We start from the raw sequence: 13315 nt of genomic DNA, 5'->3' as shown, positions 1-13315 counted from the left end.
GCTCATGGCACACAGTGTATTGGAGGAAAAGAGAAGACTAATTACGTTTCGTAACAGAGAGATTACAAAAATTTGATGGCATTCCAAAGCACTTAAAAATGATCAGTGTCTGATCACTGCTATCTTGTGTTTTGCCTTACAATCGATCTTTTCATATATTCTTATATTACTTTATATTCTTCTCCTGTGGCGCATTTCATTGTTCAGATAAATCCTTCAAAAATAGAGTTTTCTCTTCATCAAAATTTTTACCATGACATTTATCGAACAATTAAATTAAACCTACAAAAATGTTGTAAAATCGCTTTAAGTCTCATACATAAAAATAATCTATGAATAGAAGTATCTGTTGCACCAATGCAAGATGGCGAATAACTTAGCAGCAGCCACCCGCTACACATCTCTTCGATTTATCTTTCTATTCGAAATTGATTTTTCAACGGACATGTCACAGAGAATGCAGAGTTACGCTGCTTACCCCCTATACCCATGGATGCTTGCAGATCCTGAAAGCTTGAGATTCGCCAAATTCCATAGTTTACAGTCGAATGACGAGGACAACTTCCATTCTCCACCTAGAGACGTATAATACCATTCCCAACCTCGCAACCGACAAACTCTGAAAATAAACGTGTCGACTCAACTTTCATGGAAATAGTCTTTATTGTTATAAACTTATATATGCATCTATTATATTTGCACATACATATATCCCTGGAAATATGTAATGGAAAAATATAAGAAAAATTTTGGATATCATATTTTTCTATTCATGGCTAAAGCATTAAAGGTGAGAATATATGGTAGAGCGATATCTCGACCAGTTTCCTGTGCAGCGTCGTTGCTCAGGTCGATAGTATTCGATATCAGTCGTTGCTGTTGGTTCCATAGAAATGGATATTATAACTGATTCCGTTCCCCTCTTCATCCTTACAACGCGCAGGGAGGGAAAGGAAATCAACAATACAGTTCCTCGTTAAAAGGAGCGTTTTTATGTATGGTAGTTTATCGACTCGCGCACCCGATTGCTATCTTTGCCAGTCATAAAAACATGCTTCTTTTTATCATTTTCTTATACGTACTTCAATTCTACAAATAATAACTCTTATTAATATTTAAACACATATTTTTTCCCCCTTTTTCACTGTATGCTATACGTTCATGTCTTGAACATTTCTTGAAAATTCAAACGTAGAAAAGTCAACGTCGTGTATATATGTGTAAACAGCAAAGAGCCAAATAAATCCTGAACATACATTTTTAACCTTTTCGACTTCCCTGAAACGCGCTGCCATCGTAGGATTGAAAAGTTTACCTTAGAGGTAAACAGAAAACCCCCTCATGAGGTCCTATTGTGAGAATTCCCTTCTCAAGAAAAGAACACGTGGACGACAGGCGATTAGTTATCGTCAAAACACATGTCGAGGGTTATTCGTGGTTGGAGAGATCGCCGTGTTACTTTTTCACGATAGAGATTATTTCGTGAGCCGACATATGTCCCCCGGACATATGACATCAAGATACTCCCCCCAGAGTTCTTTCAACTCAGAAGGTTCTTTCGATGTCTCAGGGTGATGTCATGCTCATAAAATTTACCCTAAGGACTCCTTCAATTGTCGTAGTTATAATAACTGTTTACAGACAGCGTTGCTACTACTGTTCGTGCAATAATTTCAGTTTACGGTTATCAGGGAGATGCCTGATTTATTTTAATTGTATGGAGCATATATGCGGTGACTCGCAAAAGTATGTGAACATTTACCATAAAAAATGTTTATGTATAGATTGTATACGTTAATTAATTAATTTGATTATACTGATAAAATTTGAAACCATTAAATGTATTATGTCTAAGTTACAAGATATTTATCGCAAACATATATTTAGTAAAAAATTAGTTTACTGCATGAATAACCATTTTAAGCATATAAAAAGTGTTAAGAATTGCCCCACATACTGAGCACATATTGAGGTTTATTAATATAATGTATAATTGATTGTTCAGATAATTTTAGCCCCTATGCATTGTATTCGTAATAAATATTTTCTAACTTTTATGTACATTGTATATTCGGAGATAGTTTCTAGAAGTGCTCAGGTATCTTTTCCAGCCACTGTACGTTTTGCCAGTTTCTTCATAAAAAGACAGAATCGTAATGTTTCGTCTAGTTCATAATTCCCCTCGTCTTCGGATTTCAGCCTTGTTCTTTTTTACTGTTTGGAATATAAATACGTATATATAGCCAGTGGTATTGTGACTAACTCGATATGCCGCTTCACGCGAAGGCCATTACGTATAAATACAGTTTCTGAATTACGATCACTTATTATTATTATTATTATTATCGCGATGATTGCAGATGACGCCCATTGTATGAGTAATTAGTAATACATATTCTTGGACGGTAATTCCATCTCGTAAATAACATGGACTACTAAGCAGTGTAACGCGATACTAGAAACTTTCTTCATCGATGTCGCCACAACAATAGGCTGTAGGAATGCTAGAAGTTGCGGTTTTTGTTGCATGCGATCGCAGACTTTGTTAAGCCCTGTTTACAAACAACCTATCGACATGTTATTACGCAGGGTTGCGGTTTCATAGTCTCGTTCTTTTTTCGTCAGTGTCCAACCCTCGATTTAATCAACCGAATAACACACGAGAGGAGAAAGTATACGACACGTAGCTCGTTTTAAAGTTAAAATGGAAAGTCACTGGATTATATAAGAAATTCTGAATTATTCATGACTGAAATTGAACGATACGGATTTGTTCCATTCTATTGGGCATGCGACACAAAAAGTATTTATTGAAATTCTTTCATCTTATTATTCGATGAAAGTTCCTTAGCTTTTCTGTCGTCCTCGCCACAGTATCAAGGTTGTAATATCACAAATATAAGGTTTTTGCGAAGACGAACTGCTCGATCGGCTCGTTAGTCTTCTTACTCGATGAAACGGCTAACAATAGTGATGTGACCAGATATTGTAACGACACCTTACATTGATCTTCGCAATGTCGATACATCTACTACGAAGAAAATGTTCGTGTCACGTTTGACAACAGATGAAAACAACAAAGTTACTCGGACAAACAAAATTGTTATCTTATCAATCTTTATGAAAAGATACGTTTATAGCTAGTACATCTTTGACGTCTAATCAAATACGTATTGCTTTATTCGATTTGGTTGTGTATATTTGAGGTATTAGATCTTTATAATATTTAGAATGAACATTATCTATTCAGGTCAATTGAAATTCAATGTGAACAAAGTCCAAATTTATCCCTATTGTATTCCATTTTCTCTTCAAAGAAATGTTTGACAGTTGTGTATTCACACTGTGACAGACTAAAGAGTCGAATTTGAAATGGAGAGCACGAGGTTGCAGTAACAAGTTTTCCGGTGGCTTTATCCTCGTCTTGAATTTTGTTCCCGAAACAGCCGGTTTGGGAGCCACTGTTTCGCACAGGATCAATTTCAAGAGATCTCTTTGAAGACGTACTCAAAGCGTTGCATATTATGCGCTTCTAACCGTACATCGTTCAAACGCGTGTGATGCAAGGAAGGACCTTGAAACAATGATTTATGCGTATCGTCATGTGCACCCTTTACCAAATCAATCTGCAGCTTCCGTGGCCGGGATCGGTCAGGGCCGTCGTACAGTGTTGCAATTTTGTCGCGCCACCACACGTCGTTCCGCATATTTATGAACCTCCATTGAAAATGCACCTCCTTTTCTCACAAAAATTTAGTAGACCAGCCAACATTTTTACATGTTATGCACACATATATATTGTAGGATGGATTTAAAAAGATTAAAAATTTAATTCCACTAAAATTTCGTCTCGTTAAAGCGTCAGATGTTATAATAGAGGTTAATGAACGTTAAATGAACAGATGCAAACATTCTTAACCTCAGAATAAGATAGTGATATTTTGTCTCGACTGTTATCGAACGTTCATTTATAATAATGATCTGCATCTTCATATGTATAATGTCTGTGAAAATTTGACAATAGAAGACAAAGCATTCCACGAGATACACAAAGTGGTAATTAATCTGGAAAATTAATTCAACGAACAATTATCGTGGTGAGAGATATGTATTGAAAATAGCACGCTCAGTACGCCATATGTTCTTCGGAATAGATTAAATTTCCCGGATGATCACGTCGCTTCGAAATTATAATTATGGTTTATTCAATATTCTGCACTAACGTTTAATCGCGTATCGGAATAGCCTGAAAGTGATTCTGTATGTAACATTAATTAGAAACATAATTTGAGGAATGTTGTTCTTTTGCGTTGTATTATTCGAGCGTTACAATCTATTGAATGTAATGCCACTTGCTAGATTTTAAGTAATTAATAAGATCAAAAAACTTAGTTGATTTTATAAAACTTTTATGAAATACAAATACTCAGAGAGGACACTCCGAAAGGCGTTCGTAATCTGGGTATATTCCATCTGCTATAGTCCTGCCATCGTTCGTTTCTACGAAGTTTAATACCATATACGTAGCTAATTCATTTTCCGTCTTCCTTTTACCACAATCTTTGCCTTCTCCACTTTTGTCTCTGACCAGCTTTTGCTTTATTTAGTGAATATGTTCCCTTTAACTTCGTGCACACTTTATTTCGCTTACTAATGAGCTTTTTACCACTTGATCCTCTTAATTTTGTATACATTATATATATACATATATATATATATATATATATTATTACATGTAATTCCTTAAATCACTACTTTTGCCTCTTTTATTTCCATTTATTGTCTTCGCGCATCTTTTCCCTCTTTTTCTATATTTTTCTTTTCTTCAATTACTTTTCTAATTTTCAATTTACTCCTTCTTTCTTTTCTCTTCTTTACTCTATTTTTCGTCTCTTCCAATTCTTTTCCCAGAAATTCGCACACATGTTTTCCATTTCTTGTCATTTTTCGCTCAGTCACTCCATTTTCATCAAAGTTCCATTTTAGTCCCTTTATAATTCTTCAAACTTTTAAATCCTTTTCTCTCCTCCTTTTGACAAACTATTTTACTCATTTTCTTTCGTTTCTTTTTTGGTTTCCCCCCGTTCCCGTTTCTTTCGATTTTTCTTCACGTGTTCCCGATTTTTACCCCCTCCCCCTCTTTTCTTCTCGTTCTTCTGCTGCTCCCCTCTCTTCCGTACTCTTTCCAGCGATCCCTTTTTTCTCTCACCAGTGGCTGTTCTTTTCACCCCATAAGAATGCAGCCTGTGCGAAATGGCACCGCTACGAACACGATTCGCGGAACTGCAGCTGCCGTTCATTAACGCGCGGTTATTAAACTTTTCGATTGGCCCGACAACAAATCGGCCCGATTTGTGCTATTCTCTTATGCCTACCTCCCTCGTTAAAATTCATTCTTCCAGGCATTCAACATTCACAGCTATTTTCGTGTTAATCCTCTCTTCTGTTGGGATTCCGAACGAACTTCAATTCGACATTCTGTTCTTATGTGTTGAAATGTTGTTACATCGCCTTTTATGGAATTTACTCAATACGGGCGGAATTAATTATTAGAATACTTCCAATGTTGTGTAGCAAGTTTAAAAATTATTGTACTAAAGTTAATTGTAGTGTGTGAAGGAAATTTGGTTTAGGAAATGTTGACTTTGTATTTACAACTGCTATTTACAATTTACAATTGCTTTGCGCGTTTTAAAAAGACTCAGTTTTTTTTACGTTATATAATTCTTAGTTATTAAAGTTATCACTATCAATAATTTATTATGAGAAGAATGTCTTTAATAAAGCTAGACAATTTCTATATAGATAATTTTGAAAAAATTTATTTTAAAAGTGCAGATTTATGTTTGGAAGTTTAATAATTTACAGGAGGATACATAAAACTGAACACTGTAATTTTTCTTCGGCTTATAACCTGTTTGATATATAGCGCCGCGAATATTATATCGTGCAATATCATTTTCCGTGAGTAATATTGCTAAAAACGGAAATTTTATTGTACCTTAGTACCGTAAAATTAGTGGTTGAAAAACGAAGTTCGTACGAAATTTATGCTTCATAAATCGTACACACCTGACAGGGTTCCGTAACGTTAATTTTAATGAGGCATTGCTGCTTTGTCATACGCTGACGTAATTATTAACCTACAAAGAGTATATAATAAAAAACTATTAATAGAATTTGAAAAAAAGGTACGACTATCTGGTGCAGTATTTGTTTAAATTCAAGTAAAAACTATGGATATAAGCTTTCAAAACGAAGAGTGAAAAACGAGGTGAAGGAACCAGCTTAATTATAAATTTAAAAAGTTGGAAGCTAGTTTCTCGTTTGTAACGCCTCGTTAACGAAGACAGTTGCTTCTTAAGATTAATTAACATCCCTCTCGTCGAAACGAGGTTATAATACGTCGGGCCGCGAGTTCTGCCGACATTAAAAAATCATTGCTCCCTTCCCCGTCATTCCATGACCTCTTTTTTCTTTCAGTCTGCGATGTCTCCCACGTTTCGATAATAATTAAACCAATCTGTACGAACAAAATGCTAGTAGTGCCTGATCAACTGAACTTTAGCTGAGCCGTTAGTACCTGTATTAACTGCTGCCGAACGTGAATCCACTTATACGAACGTCTAACAATGAGATGTAAAGAGTAGCAGCACGCGTTATGTGATTCTCATGCCTCGCAGTCGATACAAGTTTGCAACATCATTATGTATTTAAGAGCAAATGTTTCATTGAATTCTCCGATATGAACATGAACTTCTATTAGCCGAGCGAAAAATCATGGTTGGTTAGGGAAGATATAGGTAGATTCCTATTATATGAACGACCTGGTTATATGAACTAACTTGTCCCCCGACAGGCTATCAGAACACTCGTACCCGCTTGCAATGTCATAAGAGATTGACGAACATCCGTCGCAATTTCTATTGAACTTTGGTTGCCATCGAGTAAATTCCTCCATTTCGTTGGGAAGAAATGTGTGACGTAGTATTTTAATCGCTTTATCATTGTATTATGAAATTGTCGTACTATCATAACCTTCGACTTTGTTGTTAAAAAATGATATACGTTTCATAAATACTATAAATAATCAATATTTGAATCAATATTTGAAATTTATGTGAAGGAAAAGATAAAAAGCTGTTCAAGAATTATTATATTGAATATAGTATAATCAATAAGAATAAAGAAATTTATACGAAGAATATCAAATGTGTACACTTGGTGGAAAAGTGGAACATATATGGTGGAATATGGCTATATATATATATATATATGGCCATAGAATTAATCAGGCTCGAAAATATACATATTTTATTTTATACATTATATAATATTTTAGAATGAAGTAAACAAGAATATTTTATAAACTACCATCATAAACAAAATTGAAGGTGTTCCCACTTTAAGGTCTCTTTAAATTGATGAAGGTATCTATATGCGTACAAGACGTATACGATCCTAAAAAGATCAATCGATGTGCCTTGATAATGCTTTAATTTACAACCTCACTACATCCAATTCTCCTATCAAGAGTATGTACATATTTAATATATTATATAGAGGAAAAAGCAACTGTGTATATAAGGATGAAAGATAAAATCGAGCTTTTGAAATGGAAATATAATCCATCCTTGTTCCATGGAAATAGAGTTTGTTCAAGACAATGAACACCAGAAACGGTAGTTTTATGCGGGTACCACGGAGTATTAATTTACTTCCAACGAGAAATGCGTGCGACGAATATCCTCAGTAAAACCATCACAATTTCCATAGCGATATTAGCGCTCTCTGTTTACTAATCACTAATTATATGTAGCCGCTCATTCCGCGAAAATTGAATCCACGGTTCAACGTTAGTCACCGAGTAACAATTACTATTTTTCATGCAATATTTTTTAGCGGAGCTCATTAGTGAAAATGATCCAACGTTAATTGTACAACGTGTAGCGATAAAAATTTGCATAGTATTTCTCCTTTTCTGGCTCCTCCCTCCTTCTTTCCTCTTCACAACCTAACCTGTGTCCTATCCTACTTTACTCTCTCAATCTCCAGTTTTAGTAACAGTTAGCTAATAGTTGAATCTATATCGTTCGATCTTCTGGTCTTTGTTTCTTTTGGGAAATTAATTAAGACGTGGCATTCATTACCGGGAGACATTTGATCGTCGCGACTCGAGCTGTTCTGTATTCATAATTTCTTTTTTATAGAATACCGAAGAATATACATTTTTCTTTCTAACTTTCTCATTGTTTATCAATTGCGTTTTTTTCCCGTACATGTTTATGATATACATACGTACTGATATAAGTACAACAAAAGATATTAATTCACTTAATTGGTACTTTTAGGTTATGGATGACCCATAGATTCTTGGGTTAAATTATTCAATTTATAGTTATTCAAGTGAGGGTAGGTCCTCTTACATGGTAATTAAAAACTAATTGAGTAAAAATTAAAATTAAATAAACTAGTCAGTTGAAGATAAAGATGGTCCATTTTAGAGAATCGCTTTATCTTCTTTTCTAGGTTACCTTTATTTATCGTCTTTATCTATATTTTATCTGTAATGCACCCTTGCTACAAACTTATCACTCATAATTTGATAACTCAGGTTATCATTTGATGAGCAAATTTCTTTTGGGTTACAAACTAAAAATTACAGAAACGACGTCCTATTCTATTTTACGAGTATTATTCTTATTAGTAATAAATTGAAATAGAAAAATATTCAAAGACAATTGTTTCCACTTTTTGAGAAACTAATATATTTGAGCTATGTCACAAAGCGAAGGCAAAGAGTAATCAATTTGTTACTTCTAGATGTATTGGTTGAAATAGGTGTTTTCAACTTTCGTAAACCGTTCGTTGCCGATACGCACGATGAAAAGGGAAAATTATATAGGAATACATAGTGTCCCAGTTTTATCGCTTTTTAAAACGCGATACCATGAATATTTTATCGACGATACCGGTGAACTGTTACGTTCAAAATTAACTTTCCCCCGGTAAAATAAAGGCAAGGCCGCCAGTGCGTGTAAGCCGGTTATGTATTCGACGTTTATTGTCCGAACAATTTCGATTGATTGCACCGCAAAGTAGCTTCGTAATGAGATAAACATATCATTGTTTCATTGGCATTGATTGTCGAAATCGTTGACACAAATGGACAAGATTTCAGTAATTGCGGTGCAAATGTAAGAGACAAACGAACGTTTCCTCCTGTGGAAGGGTGACGAATTGCTTTTGGTATAATTTTCTCGCCCCCGCACTTCCCTATTAATTAACCTGACGATTTAACTCGTCCATGCATCTGTGTCAAACATCGGTTTACATACAGAGCGAGACACGTAAAATACGAGGACCAAAATATTTTTGTGAATATTAAAGATACAAACCTAGAAATTTTAATCAAAATAAAAATAAAACGAAAAAAGCAATTATTCGATTTAATTTGTTTTTTGTGTATGAAAATATCAATCAGGTTTCAAGCTCACTTACCTGCTTTTTTTGAAATAGAACAGCATGTTTTAATCGGTTACATTTACTGAAAGTGTCTAACAAATACTTCATCTAATATTTTATATTATAAGGCACATATGCAAATGAGGTTACAGGTTGATAATAAAATAACTATAAAATGAAAGTAGCAAAGAGCCTTCTATCTTTACTAATCGAATAGTGTTTTATCTTAGTAATCTTCGTTGTTATGTTGAGCCTCTGTGTCAAACATATAATTGTAACTTGTAAGCTCGGATTAAACCTTTTTATTGCTGTATCTTCTTAAGACGTCATTAGAGGGTTAACATCTCCATTTCATCCTAACAATTAAATCTCTAAAAAGTATTTAGTGATCTTGATACCTTCTTGACGAAAACTTTCACGAATTAAAAAATACAAAGTAAACCAAACGATTAAGTCCTTAAAACATTCGATACGGACAACGTTTATTGAGAAATTCAAATGTTATGCTTTACGTATCTCAGCCTGTACATGTACATGGTCAAGCATGTAATTATTCTACGCAATAAACTGGCATTTGTTGACGTGTAAAGCCATCGCCCTCCTCCGTATTTAATCGAATATTAAGACAGAAAACATTCGACGTTTATTTAACCGGTTCATTTAGTCCGGTTCTTCCGGTACAACGGCGCCCCGTTGATTTCAATAATTACGAGGAGAAGCCATTGAGGCTTGCAGCTTTGGCAATTAGTACTTCCCATGTTGTCGTGCGATTACAAAATTTACGAGGGACAAATGGGCGAAACTTTCCGACGATATGCAAACTACGGCCTTGTTTGACCCATGTTTTTAGACATAAGTTATCGCTTGAAATAAAACGAGCAATTATCTTGTCAATAACAACGAAAGTTCCTGTAAAATAAAACATTGTTATTCGTTAGAATATTGTTCACACATTGTTGGCCAATCATAATTATGCTCGTGCATCAATTTGTGCCATTATTATTAAAATATGTAATTTATGTTATACGTATAAGTAGTTATTACAGTATTATCTAAATTGTTGCGTAGTATCTTATTGAAATAAGCAAAGATCTTTTAACGTTTTATGTTTTCTTCTATTTGGGGAAAATATAAATATTCTGTTTGTTGCGTATAACTTATAATACAACTTACAACGTACAAAATACTATGTTTTATGCAAAATTATTGGAATTCATTTACTCCGAAAATATCTATGTAAAAAGATAGTAAACACGTATGAAGCTTATAAAAATGTATGCAATTACAATATTGTTTTAACAAATGGATTCGATCTGATTCACAAACGAAAGAAAAACTATGACTCGTGGTTTGATGTCTGCGAGAAACTTGTGATAGTAAAAACATTAGTTGTTCACATACGGGGTTCCAATCTCGCGGCAGTAGCGCGAACGAATTGACCCGTAAATTTCGAACGTGCCATACACGGACGAAAAAATAGCATTCGAATCGTGTGTTGTTAAAGGTCCGTGAGAAAACGAAAAAAGAAAGGATGTCGCCTGTCAAATTCGTGTTGGCACAGTGAAAATTGATTTGTGCGCGATTTTTCAACGAACGTCCGAATCTGTTTTCACGAAACTGACAGAAAAATAAGAACATCTTCGAAATCATGGTTTCTTCGAATTTTATGTTAACTGCAAAAATTTTTGCCTGATTATCCTCGAAATATTTGATTGAAAATACTTATCCTGTAAATGTTTGCTACTTTTGAATTTAAAGAGTGTTTCAAGAATGTTAGATAAAATTTTAGGTACAGGTTCTATGTGTTAAAAGAAAAGAAAAAGAAATTGATATAATTGTCTTGGACAATAAATTTATTTATAAACTCAAGTTTGTACGAACCTTTTTCTTGCCTTTGATATATATAACGTGTATTTACATAGATAGGAATACTCCTGTCGACCATTTTTTAAAAACTCTATACATATATTTCAACATGGCGATATGTTGAAGTTTCTAGAAGAAAACACGATGTTTCTTCCACTTCGATCCCATCATCCACTTCCGGTAGACGTGGCCTTTTTTCTTTTCGTTCAAGCCTATCCGACCTCGTTCCTCGATGCTCTGTCATATAATAATTAAAAGAGCGCTGATTAAAGGCAGAAGATTAACGAGGCGTTCAGCTTATCTTATTTTCTCACATTTCTTTCCTTTTTTGTGCGCAGAATGAAGCTGTGGTGGAGTTTGGCGCTGGTCGGTGTCGCCCTGTTGATGATCATCGTCACCACCAGAGCGGAATCTGATCTATGGGAGGAAGATGACAAGGAGGTTCTTGTACGAACTGTTCGTGGCACCAAAGAACGAGGTATATATTAAGTTTAATTAAGAATCTATATATACGTCACGTTGAAATAAGGTGAAACTGGTTCCGGAGATACATCTTTTTAATGTAATAAATTAAAAATGAGAAGAGAGAGAATCGAGGCTCCTCCAATTTCTTTATTTCTGACTTCGATTGAACTCCGGACTGGGAAGAAGAAAATTTAATAGTATATATTAGTCTAACATACCCTAACCCAAACCAATAACATTTAAATAAATTAAATAAGTAAATTAAATTGAGTAATATTAATTAAATCAAATCTAGCCCAAACCGATACCAATTCAAAATATGCATGAACTTTATATACGCGTAACCTTTGAAATAATGTTCGTCGCGTCGTGAAATCAGTGTCCCCTCTTCAAAAGTCATATTTTATATAAAAAAAAAAAGAAAAAAAATGGAGGGGAAACAAATCCAGAAATAAGAAACCTTCAAGCGTTTTTCGACTTTGATCTTTCAAATACAACTTGGTTTTCTGGCCAAGATTTATTTACGTTCTTCGAAAAGTCTTCATTAAAAGTTCCTTTGTAAGATTATGTTTTAGAAGATCAACGGGTAGAATTGAAATCTTGCAAGTTCCGCGTAGGGTCCGTGTTACTTTCGTCAAGAGATGAAGAAACTTAATATCCGTTAAGTGTTTACAAGGTGTTCGAGTCAGGCTGTTTGTTCGCAGAGAGGTCGGTGGTGTAGTATCATGGCGTCGGTAACCGGGTCCCCTTTAAATTTCGCTTCCACATGGAAAGAAGTCACGTCCACTGTGTATGCACATAGTTACTCATTGAAACCTCCTCGCAGGTGTTTTATCTTCAGAAAAGCTCAGAGTTCGTTACCAAGTTTTAGGTTAGATGGTGTCGGCTATGTTTGTTAGAATTAGATCGTCTTTACCGAACTTTAAATGTTTAGACGGTTGTATCAGCGTAAAATAGAAGATTGTATTATATACAGTAACTTACGGCAAGATTGAAAGCTGTGATAACATTATTATCCAAATCTTAGGTACCCAAATAATCACTCAAGTACTTAGGGTATCTTAAGTATTAGGTATGTATATATGGTTTAGGTATGTATATGTCGGAGATGAAAGAACACCGGAGCCTTTGGAATTTTGGATAATCCCGCAACATTGTAACCTAGAGTCTACTATAGCTGTAATTGAACAATTGTAGTTATTCAATCTGATTGTAATTGTTCGAGAGTTGTGATAGTGAGCTTGGGCTCGAGGCGACAGTCAGTCGCCGAACGTAGCCGCGGTCACGGGATGAACGCTTTGTCTAACAAAGGCATGGAATAATTCTATAGTATATAGTAATTCATAGTATAGGCCTGTATTTTTTTTGTACGAGTACGTAGGGAACCCGTAACGGATGAATCTCTGAATTTTCGTAAAGAAAGATTAATCGACTTTTATCACTACCACGTACCTCATTGTCAACTTCATTAACATCGATCTCGTTTTCAGCGGTTTTATTACAGGCATTAATTATTTTT

At 34.7% G+C, this 13315-nt stretch overlaps 1 protein-coding gene across 2 annotated transcripts in view; it reads left to right on the top strand.

The window, feature by feature from the left end:
- Nucleotides 1-13315, top strand: part of LOC117233855 — a 46029-nt gene that overhangs the window by 23581 nt on the left and 9133 nt on the right. For both annotated transcript variants that reach the window (XM_033494490.1, XM_033494491.1), the window contains exon 2: nucleotides 11670-11809. In XM_033494490.1, the coding sequence (XP_033350381.1) occupies nucleotides 11671-11809 (139 nt within the window). In that variant the 5' untranslated portion in view covers nucleotide 11670. The remainder of the gene's footprint in view (nucleotides 1-11669; nucleotides 11810-13315) is intronic.

The sequence above is a fragment of the Bombus vosnesenskii genome, unplaced genomic scaffold, assembly GCF_011952255.1.
Source record: "Bombus vosnesenskii isolate JDL3184/JDL3185 unplaced genomic scaffold, Bvos_JDL3184-5_v1.1 scf7180000013299, whole genome shotgun sequence".
Taxonomy (NCBI): domain Eukaryota; kingdom Metazoa; phylum Arthropoda; class Insecta; order Hymenoptera; family Apidae; genus Bombus; species Bombus vosnesenskii.
Note: the sequence above shows the minus strand (reverse complement) of the source record. Positions and strands in the feature narration are given on the sequence as shown.